Genomic DNA, 15,526 nt, shown 5'->3' on the forward strand with positions numbered 1-15,526 from the left:
CTCCGCCACCTATACGTCCAAGAACTTGAACGCTGTGGATTTCCAAATCCAGATTTCAGAAGTGACAAGCTGAAGACCCAACTTCAAAGACACGAAATTAATGAGAGCATCGCTTTCACTAAAGTTTTTCCTGGGGACAGGGGATGCATAACCTTCAACCTGGTGTACAGCAAAAGCATCTCTGTTGCGGAAGCAGTGACATATGCATAGAGACTTGGTTCCAGAGACAAGTTTGAGGATGTTGCCTTGCACTTGCGCATTGCTGTTCAGAGGATGTTCCATGAGTCAACACCACTTCCCTGGCCTCCAACAGCTAATGAGCTGGATGCCAGAGAATCAGAAGAATACCTTCCAACAGAACTTATGAAGTTCCTGTCGACTCTTCTGGTGGATGAAGTAGTCGTGGAAAAGTCTGAAAAGTGCCGACGTCTGGTCCTTTCCATAGCTCAGGTGAGATTTAACCACATTTGCTTTACCGGTAATCTTGATATATAGTTTTACCACATTCTGTAATGAAAATGTAAACCATTTTCTGTCTAATGTCTAGTGGTTTCATTTCCATGACATCTGCCGTGCTGTGACAAACGGAGAGTGGAAATTACCTAAACACATTCTGCTTTGCAGCACCATACGACACCTGTATAGAAACAAGCAACTCACCAATATACTCCATAGATTAGGTCACAGTGAGTCCTATGACTTTGGCTTGGAAGTTGAGACAGCACTGGCAGAAGCCATTGACGATGTTTCCTCTTCGCTCACTCCCCAAATTGCTATTGGTGATGACAACGAAGTTTTCCATGTGGAGTGGGACAACTTAAACAAAATAACTACAAATGTCCATGGATCAAACGTGGTGAACAGCACTGGAGGGATTATGATACAGGAGGTGAAACCGAATGCTGACATTGCCGACAAAGATAGAACTCTCCCACTCAAGCAGCGGAATAGGACTCGTTGTTTGGAAGTTGGAACCCCATCAACATTGCCCCCTCTTCATATTTATGGTCGTGTTGGGCCCAAGTTTCCATCAGGAGCAAAGTTCAGTCCACCCATAGCAAACGATAAGTTGTATGCAGAGTGCATCCAAGAGTACCGTTTGTGGTTACTAATGTGAATGGTCACTGGCAGTAAACATGGTAAAGAAACGCAACTTGTCCCTGGATTTAGGTGGCTTCATCTCAGCTACTGGCAAAAAGCCGTCTCGGAAATCGACCATTGACTATTTCAACCCGATCAATCAGCCGTTCACCGAATATTCCGTGATCAGGGAGCTGTTGAAGTGTTCAGAAGATGCTACGCTGGAGGTCGGCCAGAAATATGTTCTTAGCACCTTTGACCTTGGAGGTTGCATGAAAACACTCCCCCTCATTTGGAAGTTTCCAGAAGAATACAAGAACCATGTGGTAACCCCGGGGCCTTTCCACACAGTGATGAACTATATAGGCATGTTGAATGGTCACAAATGTCTGGGCTCTGGCTACGCTGAAATCCTCCTTGAGGCTGGACTTGTAACCAGTGGCTGTCTTAATAGTGTGCTAAAAGGGAAGGCATACGGCAAAGCTCTATTCTGTCTGAAGACTGTCAGTGAAGCAATGGAGCGGTTGTTGATAGAGCGCTTCAGTGAAGAGGAGAATGCAGATATAACTAACCCTGTGGCCCTGCTCAGTGCTGTCGAGAACTGCAGTCGTGAGTCTCTTGATCTACTGTCATCATTTTGGACAAGTACCAGGCTTACGAAGACAAGGTTCGTGATGGCCATTTAGGGAAAACTGCCACTTTCTGGCTCAGTGTGATTGATCATACATGACTTATCAATTTTGTGCGGCAATTGATATGATTATACTCATCTCCTTTCAGAAAACTTGGGGATGAATGGTCGGTAGAGCCAGAAACGATTGATGATATCGAGGCATTTACATGTCTGATGTATGGCTACTCTAGACTGAAATCTATTGACACTGTACGTGGAATCATGTTAAGGAAGATGGTTGGGGAAGATGAGCAACTGACAACAAAATCTAAGATTGACTTCTCCCATTTGCCACCTTGCCGAGACAACCTTATCCCACACATTCGTCGAGTGAACCATCGCCTAGCTATCTACAAGCGAGCAGATATTCCAATCTTCTGGTCTCCAAAGCCGTATGATCCTGAACAAGGTTGGGAACAAAATTATGAGGGTGTTCTGGAGCCAGTGTGGTCTTGCAGCCCGGTACTTCCCCCTGCCTTGATAGACTTAGTTCACAAGACTACGGAAGAGATGAAACAGTTTGATAATGACCCTGATGGAGAATAGGCTGACCAAGACAGTGACAATGAAGAAGAACTCAGTGATAATGAAGATTAGATTAATATGAACATTGAGACTTATGGCATTCATGATAATATTGCAAGTTAATATATTTTTGGCTTGCGTGTTATAGCAACTCGTTATCAGACATTCTATCTATATATATGTGTGTAATGCATATTCTGATAATACCAAGTGAAGATACCAATGGAATTATACCTAGACTGTATTTCAGGACTTATTTGAACATATAAGGCCTTTTACCATAACAGAAAGGCAGAGAAAACAAAGATGTGTCGAACTGGAATTTCACATTAATCTCATTTTAAAAAAATAATTTTTTCAATATTTTCGTTTTATTCGTGGAAAGGGTTAATAACGTTACACTCTATTTAATTAATTTGTTTTAGATTTAAAAACTACCCATTCATGTACACTTTTTTTGAAGCAAAGTAGAATCCAAAATATTTATTCAGTTAGGTGCAGGATGGTTAACAAATTGGATGGGCCCGAATTTTGACTAGTGCCCCTTTCACATGACCTTTTGACCCCTGGTGACGTCATCAATGTCATGACCGAATAAGTGATGGGTTCTTGTGATAGTGCTGTTCATACCCTTTCCAATGATACCTAGTTTGTACCTGTAACTAATTTATTTCTTTACGAAAAGATCCTTAATATTTCCCCTACCCCTAACTTTTACATCTCAAGAAATCCAAGATGGCGGACAAATAGACGGCTAAACAACCCACATGGGACATTTTTTTGAATGGGAACAAAGGGGATTCTATTCCCAGACACCCCAGGGATTGCAAAAATGCAAGTTAAAAAAATGTATCATGGGGGTGCATGGGGACCCTATCTTCCTACTAGACTAATATATACAGTATATTTATATACATATACATATATATACATATACATATATATACATATACACATATACATATATACATACTTATACACATATACATATACACATATATATATATATATATATATATATATATATATATATATATATATATACACATATGCACATATATATATATATATATATACATATACATATATATATATATATATATATATATATATATATATATATATATATATATATATATACATATATATATATATATATATATATATATATATATATATATATATATATATATATATATATATATATAGTGTGTGGGTGTGTGTGCACGCACTCATATCTATGAAAACTTGTGTGTGCGTGTAATGTTTCGTCGGATTCGAACCACTAGCTCCGAGAAATGCGGATCATCTGTAACGAATGAAAACAGGAAAAAACGAACCATCTCATTAGAACCGAAACATTAATTAAAAAAAAAAGTCTCCCTTCAGTCAGAAAGAAGTGCTTTTGCTTGCGGATTTATTACGCGCCTGGTCGATTCGGGTGTATAAAGAAATTCGTGAAGACAATATCCATCTTTACCCAACACCTACTTATTTGAATATGACCCGGTTAGACTTTCAAAAGGCGGAAACAATGGAGCGATAGATGTTTATCTCCCAAATATAACTTGAACTGCTTGAAATGCATTTAATTGGTCTGTTCATCCCACCGAGAATCAACGGTATGGAAAATGGTGTTACCTTGTTTTCGTAAAAGACGTTTATCATCGTCGTCATTTCACTGCTTTCATATCTAATAATGACAAGTGGAAATAACGGTGGTGATTCAGCTGTCGGATTATGATTCTTCGGGTTTCCATCAAAAGGGGGTGGGGGTGGAGGTGGTATTGCACCCAAGAAAAAAAAACAAAAAAACAGACTCATTTGGAAAGTGGTGTCTCGAGATGCACTTCCTTCAAATGGCCCAAAGCTTTCTCGCATCTTGAAAATTCATTTGTCGATGCATTCTTTACGACGATTAGATTACATTTGCATTCTATGTGTTTATTCCATATTGGGACTAAATTATGCTGATAATGTATTCTTGATAAATAAATTCTTTATATCATATCTACTATAATGTTTTAATTACATGCTCTTGGTACTTATGCATTCAATACAATTGAATTTCCTTGTTTTAATTACATGCTCTTAGTACTTATGCATTCAATACAATTGAATTTCCTTGTTTTAATTACATGCTCTTAGTACTTATGCATTCAATACAATTGAATTTCCTTGTTTTAATTACATGCTCTTGGTACTTATGCATTCAATACAATTGAATTTCCTTGTTTTAATTACATGCTCTTAGTACTTATGCATTCAATACAATTGAATTTCCTTGTTTTAATTACATGCTCTTAGTACTTATGCATTCAATACAATTGAATTTCCTTGTTTTAATTACATGCTCTTAGTACTGATGCATTCAATACAATTGAATTTCCTTGTTTTAATTACATGCTCTTAGTACTTATGCATTCAATACAATTGAATTTCCTTGTTTTAATTACATGCTCTTGGTACTTATGCATTCAATACAATTGAATTTCCTTGTTTTAATTACATGCTCTTGGTACTTATGCATTCAATACAATTGAATTTCCTTGTTTTAATTACATGCTCTTAGTACTTATGCATTCAATACAATTGAATTTCCTTGTTTTAATTACATGCTCTTAGTACTGATGCATTCAATACAATTGAATTTCCTTGTTTTAATTACATGCTCTTAGTACTTATGCATTCAATACAATTGAATTTCCTTGTTTTAATTACATGCTCTTAGTACTTATGCATTCAATACAATTGAATTTCCTTGTTTTAATTACATGCTCTTGGTACTTATGCATTCAATACAATTGAATTTCCTTGTTTTAATTACATGCTCTTAGTACTTATGCATTCAATACAATTGAATTTCCTTGTTTTAATTACATGCTCTTAGTACTGATGCATTCAATACAATTGAATTTCCTTGTTTTAATTACATGCTCTTAGTACTTATGCATTCAATACAATTGAATTTCCTTGTTTTAATTACATGCTCTTAGTACTTATACATTCAATACAATTGAATTTTCAATTATTCATCTCGCAGTGACAAACGCAAAACTGCGAGTTTCTATTCTTTACTTTTTTCATTGAAATTCTCTTGTTCTCAAATAAACTTGTTTTGCCATCAGTAGAGTCTCATTTTTTAAAACTGACAATTAATTTTTTTTTCTTTTTTTTTTTTATGAACCATCATTTATAATTAATTTTCTGGAGATGATCAACAGCTATATGCACCGGGAATATTGAATATAGTTCCTGGAGTTTTTGCTCCAGGTCAGAATTAATGAGGCCGTTTTGTTAAAGCATATTTGATCCTTTCATTCAACTTCCTATTTTCGCACCAGAAGATTTCATTATAGAAAGTTGAAGAGTGTGAGATCGTATTGGTTCATTAAAGGTTAAACGTGTCTGTCTTCATCAGAACGTCAGCCGGGCATGTATATATATATATATATATATATATATATATATATATATATATATATATATGTGTGTGTGTGTGTGTGTGTGTATAAAATGCACACGTATATATGTATATATATGTATATATATAATGCACACATATATATGTATATATAGTGATATATATATATATGTATATATGTATATATATACATACATACATATATGTTAACGAGATATTACACAAACTGAGATCTTGCTCTTTATACTGCTATGAAATCCAAAACAAGAATAAATAAAGTGATTATTTACTTTCCAAATATTCAAGCACAAACTTCCTTATATATATATATATATATATATATATATATATATATATATATATATATATATATATATATGAGAGAGAGAGAGAGAGAGAGAGAGAGAGAGAGAGAGAGAGAGAGAGAGAGAGAGAGAGAGAGAGAATAAAAATTCACTGGCAGCAGGGTGACGGATTAGGTTTAAGGTGATAGGCAAAATGTCTCTTTGGCTTTTACTCCCGACGCCTGGTGGATGATCTTATTGCAATTGGTAAATATGGGCAGGGGTCATTTGCCTTAGTTAGATAGGCACTGCGCATTACAAGGAAATGGCTATCCTTTGATGAATCTAGCCAATGAATCCTCTATGGATTTAATCAGCCAATGAGACTGACTGGCGAAATCTAACCGAGGACTTTTGCGTCAATAGGCGTAGGGGTAGATGATAATGTTGATATATATATATATATATATATATATATATATATATATATATATATATATATATATATATAGATATAGATATAGATATATTTATATATATACATGTATATATATATTTATGTATATATATACATATATAGATATATATATATATATATATATATATATATATATATATATATATATGTATATATATATATATATATATATATATATATATATATATATATATATATATATATATATATATATATATATATATGTGTGTGTATATATATGTACATACAGTATATTGTTGTACTGTACTACTCTCATGTTCGTCTAATTAACCATAACATCTACATAAATTTTATATTTCTATTACTATTATCATCACGAGTTTGAAAACGAGACTGCTGCAATGTCTAATTAGAGAATGAATGTTTGTTAAGGTTTTCAGAGCTGTAGAGATCACTAAGCTGCTTACAAAAGCTGTCCAGACAAAACGTTGCTTTTAAAAAAATACCTTATTACGTTTAGTTCCATTTTACATTAATTCTACTGACTGTAATACCTGGTGATGTAAGTAAATATAAATTTCAAAATAAATATCTAGTTTTTTTTATTTTCCCTTAAACCTCCACAGCAGTCCTGAGCTGCATTATAAAGTAATTATCAGAATATCCATTAACATAATGTATTTCATTTCAACATTACTGTATTTTCAAGAGGTACATTAAGATGTAATCACATGATTACATACCAACTTTAATAAAGATTTCCCTTAGAAAATTATATTTTCAATATCTTTGTTATAAATAAAAGACTTACCATAGAGATGGTAATTCGTAGAAATTCCAAATTTCCAAATCATCAAAGAGAAAGAAGTTTTACTTTAGTTACCAAATAAACAAAGTACCATTCTAATCATTTGAAAACTGACAATAATTACTAACGCGGACGATACAAAATAATACAGTGGGGAGGATAGTTGCTGAGGAAAGTTTATGGATAAATGATGAAAGATTGATATCTAGGACGTATTATGATTAATTTTCCCTTGATTAAAATGTATCTTAAACTTGAGAAATAACCATCGACATTTAACAGCTCAAAAAAAAAAAAAAAAAAAAAAAAAAAAAAAAAAAAAAAAAAAAAAAACATTTTGATGTAAGAAAAATCTACTTTTTTGGTGGGATAGCCATGTCGTCCTTCGGCAGCTTCCTACTGTATAATATTTCTGCGAGTGATATTACAAGAGATTTACCGTCAGGAATCACGGGGTCTTAACCCCCGGAACGACTATCTGAAGATATCGTGTATAATCAGGGACGTATCCGTAGATAACCATAGATATCTGCACCCCAAACAGGCTCAAAAAAAAAAAAAAAAAAAAAAAAAAAAAAAAAAAAAAAAAAAACTCACTTACTTTCAAGTGATGTAAATTCTAATACGGCAGAGAAAGTGTTTTTTTTTCCCTCCATTTGAAAGTGATTATCACATGAAGAAACTGCAATTCCCTTCATTGAAGAATACTTATGGTTAGAAAGGTATGGCTGAGGGAACCACAAAATACAGAAGCAATTTGCAATGTATGGTGTGTCATCTGTTCTAAGCACAGGTTCCTCCTAAGAGTCTTTCAGATCCCACAACACAATACAAGTCCCTCTATGCATCCTTTTGAGTCCCGCTAACCACGCAAATGTCCTTTTCTGACTGTCTTCCAGTTCCTCCTAACTACGTCCAATCTATCCTGACTACGGTCGGTTCTCTTCCTAAACAAGTGTAGCAGAAGTGTCGTAGATAAAATGGCTTTGGTATTTTCTTACTTTGAATAATGAATTGATAGAGAAAATAGTATGCAGCCTATACATAGGGTCTCTTATTACTCTTATTATTATTATCTTATTCTTATTATTATTATATTCATAATTATTATCATCATCATCATCAGCATCAATATATACATAGGGTCTCTTATTATTATTCTTATTATTTTTATAATTATGATTATTATTATCATCATCATCATCATCAATACTATTATTATACTACAATCCCAAGGGCTCTTAACAGGGAAAGTAGCCCGCGAGAAAAGGAAATAAGGGAATTGCAAATAATCTATATATAAGTAGTGAAAAAATCTGAAATATTTCAACATCAGATCAGTTATACATAAACTTTACTCGTTCAACAGAAAAGAATTTACAAAAAGTTTGAACTTCTGAAGTTCCACTGATTCACCTGCTTGATTACGGAGATCACTCCACTATCTGGTCACAGCTGGAATGAAACTTCTAGAAAACAATGTAGTGTTGAGCATTATGATGGAGATGGAATGACTGTTGGAACTGGGAAGATCTGAATGTAAAGGATGATTAGAATTTTGAAAAATCTTATATATTATGCGTAAAGAACTAACTGAACGATGGTGCCCAGAGATTAATATCAAGATCAGACATATGAAATTTAATAGACCGTGTTTCTATTATTATTATTATTATTATTATCATTACTAGCCAAGCTACAACCCTATTGGAAAAGCAAGATGCTATAAGCCCAAGGGCTCCAGTAGGGAAGAATAGCCCAGTGAGGAAAGGAAATAAGGAAATAAAAAAATGATGAGAATGAATTAACAATAAATCATTCTAAAAACAGTAACAACGTCAAACCAGATATGTCATATATAAACTATTAACAACGTCAAAAACAGATATGTCCTATATAAACTATAAAAAGCCTCATGTCAGCCTGGTCAACTTAAAAACACTTGCTCCAACTTTGAACTTTTGAAGTTTTACTGATTCAACTACCCGATTAGGGAGATCATTCCAACAAATTGTGATGAACATTAGCTGCTGGAGATCAGCCAAGAGAACAATACTTGAGATAAGGTAGAATTAAAGAATTGAAATATTTCCTATGGTTAGACTGACCACCGAAAATCTTAAAACAATTCCAGTAAGACTAGAAAGTGCACTGATACATGAAAATATCTTTTATACAAATAAGACCTATTGCTGATTTACGAAAGTTATCGGTGTTGTAGCGAAACTGTATATATCTTCTCTTCCATAGGAAATGAGTCTCTAACACTATAAGATAAACAAACTGAATGTATAATGTTACTTACTTGATTAGAAAAAAAAGCTGAGGAATTGTGTAGTTGCAATAAGAATTACTTATTTTCTAGACGAGGCTCTGGCTACACAGACTAGGAGTTACTTTGAAAACCAAATCTATCCATGATAAATAACTAGACGAATATCCTACTGTTAGTCTATTCATATTCTACAAGTCTACGAAAGCGTGCATTTTGCACTGTGGTAGTTTCGAGACATTGCGGAAAGAGTCGTGAATTAACTACAGTACAAAGATTACTTATTGATGCATGAAATTAAGCTGGAACAACGGAGGTACAAGAATAGCACCTGCAAAAAATCGTGATTCTTGAATTCACATTTTCCCCTTTGAGCATTTGTCGTAAATAACGAACTGTCAATGAAGTTTGGAATAAAATACCAGATTATTATTTATTTATTTATTTCGTTAATTGAAGGAAATAAAGCAGTGGTTAACATTCTAGCCGATTTTTGCAAAATGAATTATGGAAACTGCCTCGTTCCACCAACGCCAAATATGACATTTTCACTTTTGGGGGTCTAAGGGGAAAATTTTAACTACAGGTAAGTCAACCTTTGGTCATCACTTCTAACCTTATCTTTACTTGAAAATATAATCCTCCACTCACTCCGGAACTCCCGAGCATGGCCAAACCAGTCAACAACATTCGCTCCATCACTGCTCTCCGAATCAACAGCCGCAGGCGGCAAAAGGCAGCGAAAGTACACGCCTCGGCAGAAAGTGAAAATTATTATTACCAGAACGGAGCGTCCATATGCTTCACTCGCATTCCAGTCATCAGCGCGTGCGCACTGCCACACTCCTCAGTCCTTCTACGGCGTGCGTAAACCACTTTATCTTTTACGTTTATACTCGATAGTGTTTTTTTTTTTTTTCTTCGTCTGTAAATTGCCCAAATGGCCATGCTTATTATGGTCAGGGGTTACCGCGGTGATTAATATTTCCAAATTATTAGCAACTTTTTATCAAACGTGTTTATGAAATTATTAATTTGGAGCTTTCTCATCAGAATCTTCTGATGTTTTCCAGCGTTATAATTCTACCGTAGAATAATTCGTTTCTTACATTACTTTTGATTTACTCTCAGGTACAAAGAATTCACAGGAACATCAGCGGTCACAATATAATTGAAAAGAAACCAATAAACTGAAAAAAAAAAAAACTCATTTTGAAAATAGCATCGAATCTTCCTCGAAACCAAACTGATTAAGAAGTGAATCTTCAGAGGAAGGAAAAGCGGAGAAGACTCTCACGCAGTTAACCAAGTGAATCCGAACTCTGAGACATTTTAAAAGTGATTCACGAACAATCAATAACAGCAGTGATTCGCGTTGAGATTCGTTTCTAGGAGATTCGAGAGCTCGGTTTTAGTCCTTATCTGCGACTGTGGTTGATATGCCCAAATCCAGGTAAGTTGTTAATGAATTATCGTAGATTTTGTGGTTCTCCAATTTATGTGAATCATTACTTCGATTACTACAATTACTGCTATGAATACTATTATAAATACTAATATCAATATAGTCCTTAATGTTGTTATTCTTATAGAATTATTCTCACTGATTTACCTGAATTATCCCTATAATTACTGCTATAAATATTAATATTAATATAATCCTCAATGTTCTTATTTCTATGAAATTATTCCTACTAACACATATAGTAAAAATAGCAAAAGTGGTATTATTAGTTACCATTTGCTATATCTAAAAACCTTTGATATCTTAATATTAGGGTTTTGTTTCCATGTTTAAATGCTAATTGTTGTTATTTTTATAGAATTATTCTCACTGATTTACCTGAATTATCACTATGATTACTGCTATAAATATTAATAATATAATCCTCAATGTTCTCATTCCTATGAAATTATTTCTACTTACATATTTAGTAAAAATAGCAATAGTGGTATTATTAGTTACCATTTACTATATCTAAAAACCTTTGATATTTTAATACTAAGGTTTTGTTTCCACGTTTAACTGGTAATCCTATAGTCCATTTCTTTTAGTGATGCATACTTGCACCGACTCGCGGCGGTGCCCTTTTAGCTCGGAAAAGTTTCCAGATCGCTGATTGGTTGGACAAGATAATTCTAACCAATCAGCGATCAGGAAACTTTTCCGAGCTAAAAGGGCACCGCCGCGAGTCGGTGCAGATATGCATCTCTAAAATAAATGGACTATAGTCAAAATGCTATTTAAAAAGTTAGAAAATTAGCTTCCTTTGTAATCTACGGGGAGTCAGAGCTGTATGTGATTTGTATCGCGCTGTAATTAGCTGTTTATTAAGTTCATATCTCAGACTGTATAGAATAACCAAGTTGTTTTGAATGTCGCTTTCTGCTTGGAATGAATTTGAATATGGACCCCCAAGAGGTTATTCAGCGCTCCAGGGAACTTTTAGTGGAATGAAGTTATGCATAATGAATTCAAATAATGAATGAATGGTTAAATTTTAACAATAATTTTAACGAGAGTTAGTAAACAACGAATAGAGATAGATAGCATGTAAATATACACGTAATCGCCTAATAAATTCCAAAACGAAATAAAATAAACAAATTACATTTTTATATAAATAGCCCTGTGCTATTAGCAAAGTAGAAGCAAAGCAGACTTACTTAATGTAAAAGTATTTGCGGTTGGTATGTATTAATCTTATCGAAGAATTCAGAATTTAGTTAATATCATCATCATCCAATGTTTATTTTAATTGAGCTTCTCTTAACGACTGAATATGTTGAGAAAACAAGGGAAACAATCTTTCACTGCTGTTCAAATATTTCTTATGTTAAAGAAAGTTAAAGAAAGCCGGCGCAGCTTACATAGAAAGTTCACTGAAAATATGCAAGGCTTTAGCTCAGCATTCACGAATATTACTTCACCGACAGACATTTTTTAACTTTCCTTCTCCTATCTTTATGACAAATGTTTCCTGCACAACTGATTTTTTTTTTTTCATACCAAAGCCTATTTCACTGATGCATCTTTCGTGGCTTTTCTTAATCTGCCAACAAGAGTATTAATAGAGAACGACGTCATCTCTCAATAGGAAAATCACTTAAGGAGGCTCATGGGAACTTAGTTCTGGATTATTAGGGGAGATCTCATGAGATTTTGCTCAGTGAAGACGCTTTCACGGAGAGGCATCTTACACAAACTCACTCACTCTCTCTCTCTCTCTCTCTCTCTCTCTCTCTCTCTCTCTCTCTTTTCAAAGATTGCTATATTTCATTCCTTCGATCCCTGCTAAGATTTGATAATGTTAACAACAAGTCTCTCTCTCTCTCTCTCTCTCTCTCTCTCTCTCTCTCACCAAAGAGTGCTAGATTTCATTCTTGCGATCCATGCTAAAGACTTGATAATGTTAAAAAAGTTATCTCTCTCTCTCTCTCTCTCTCTCTCTCTCTCTCTCTCTCTCTCTCTCCAAAGAGTGCTAGATTTCATTCTTGCGATCCATGCTAAAGACTTGATAATGTTAAAAAAGTTCTCTCTCTCTCTCTCTCTCTCTCTCTCTCTCTCTCTCTCTCTTTTCAAAGATTGTTATATTTCATTTCTGCAATCCATGCTAAGACTTGATAATGTTAAAAAAAAGTTATCTCTCTCTCTCTCTCTCTCTCTCTCTCTCTCTCTCTCTCCAAAGAGTGCTAGATTTCATTCTTGCGATTCATGCTAAGACTTGATAATGTTAAAAAGTTATCTCTCTCTCTCTCTCTCTCTCTCTCTCTCTCTCTCTTCAAAGAGTGCTAGATTTCATTCTTGCGATCCATGCTAAAGACTTGATAATGTTAAAAAAGTTATCCTCTCTCTCTCTCTCTCTCTCTCTCTCTCTCTCTCTCTCTCCAAAGAGTGCTAGATTTCATTCTTGCGATCCATGCTAAAGACTTGATAATGTTAAAAAAGTTCTCTCTCTCTCTCTCTCTCTCTCTCTCTCTCTCTCTCTCTTTTCAAAGATTGTTATATTTCATTTCTGCAATCCATGCTAAGACTTGATAATGTTAAAAAAGTTATCTCTCTCTCTCTCTCTCTCTCTCTCTCTCTCTCTCTCTCTCCAAAGAGTGCTAGATTTCATTCTTGCGATTCATGCTAAGACTTGATAATGTTAAAAAGTTATCTCTCTCTCTCTCTCTCTCTCTCTCTCTCTCTCTCTCTTCAAAGAGTGCTAGATTTCATTCTTGCGATTCATGATGATAATGTTATGAACAAAACTCTATTTCTATGTAATTCAATACATCAGATGTATAGACTGTATACAACTTAGTAAATGGCATCCCTTTGATGTATTTTTTTTCAACAATTAAAGATAATTTGAATCGCATAAATATATACATCCACATGTATTTATGTGTAATGCTTTACATGAGCCTTGATTGTTTATCTCGAACCAGTATCTCACAGAGGAACTTTTTAAGCTGATATCTAACTGTTACTTAGCCTAATGTTGAAGCATAAAATAAAACAATAACAAGTATATAAATCTACAGACCATGTTATTTGAAACAAAGTGTCAACATTAAATATATATATATATATATATATATGTATACCACATACATACATATGTATATATATACATACATATATATACATATAATATATACATACATATATATACATGTAATATATACATATACATATAATATATACATAATGTATATATATATATATATATATATAACATATATATATACATAACATATATATATAAAACACACAAATACATATAACATATATATAATATATAGTAGAATATATATATATATAATATATAATTACATGTATACTGTATATATATATATATATATATATATGTACAACAACAACAACATATGCAGTCATTTCTAGTACACTGCATGACAAAGGCCTCAGTCTTGTCTGGGATTTGGCCATTTCCATAACCACGCTGGCCACTACGGATTGGTGGTGGTGAGATGATTTAGTGTGATCGCTCATGGTAAACCAACCTAGTATGCGTGGCCTTGACTAGTACAGTTTTGCTGATCATGGCGATACACAAACCCTTTTACCACTTTATTGTATCCCCATATCTGTGTGAGTGAGCACGTATGTGTGAGTATATACATATATGTATGGGGACGTACGTGTATGTATATATATATATATATATATAAATACCTATATATGTATATATATATATATATATATACTTTATACATACATATATATATATATATATATATGTATAAAGTATATATATATATATATATGTATAAAGTATATATATATATATATATATATCATATATATATTTATATTCATATACACACACACATATATATATATATATATACTGGTGTATATACGTGGATATACTTATAAGTATACACATATACATGCATAAATAAATATCTCACTATAATATACAAATTTATGTATATATATACATATATATATACATATATATATACATGTGTATATATATATATATATATATACATGTGTATATATATATATATATATATATATACATACACATATATACATATATATAAATATATATGTTCATAAATACATATACATATACATACGTACAAAGAAAGACGCATCCATAAAATCTCTCCCATCCCCGTGAAACAGAGAGAGAGAGAGAGAGAGAGAGAGAGAGAGAGAGAGAGAGCCTCTCTCAGCGTTCAGGCGTGGCGTTCCCTCTTCTCCACCAGCTCCACGATCTCGACACTAATTGCGCCTCCAAACTGTTATCATCAGCGTCTGGCTTTTCATTCTTTCCCGATAAGCGAGGCCAATTTGGAACGAATGCCTGCCGGCAACCGCGCTGGGAGTTCTAATCACGGAAGCAAAAGTGGAAGGGTTTGGAAAAGCCCCTCATAAAACCGTTTCACTCTTCACTGAGTTTGCTGTAGTCGTAAGCTGTATGCATACATGTTTACATACATATATTCTTGTATATACTATATGTGTATATATATATGTGTATATATAAACATATATTATAC

General features: G+C 33.5%; 1 protein-coding gene across 1 annotated transcript in view; it reads left to right on the forward strand.

Annotated features, from left to right (window-relative positions):
* The first annotated feature begins 10,180 nt into the window (after positions 1-10,180).
* Positions 10,181-15,526, forward strand: part of LOC137626086 (uncharacterized) — a 23,329-nt gene continuing 17,983 nt past the window's right edge. Inside the window, exons 1-2 of the mRNA XM_068357166.1 lie at positions 10,181-10,368; positions 10,637-10,958. Of these exons, the coding sequence (XP_068213267.1) occupies positions 10,945-10,958 (14 nt within the window). The 5' untranslated portion in view covers positions 10,181-10,368; positions 10,637-10,944. The remainder of the gene's footprint in view (positions 10,369-10,636; positions 10,959-15,526) is intronic.

Source organism: Palaemon carinicauda, chromosome 33, assembly GCF_036898095.1.
Source record: "Palaemon carinicauda isolate YSFRI2023 chromosome 33, ASM3689809v2, whole genome shotgun sequence".
NCBI classification, from domain to species: domain Eukaryota; kingdom Metazoa; phylum Arthropoda; class Malacostraca; order Decapoda; family Palaemonidae; genus Palaemon; species Palaemon carinicauda.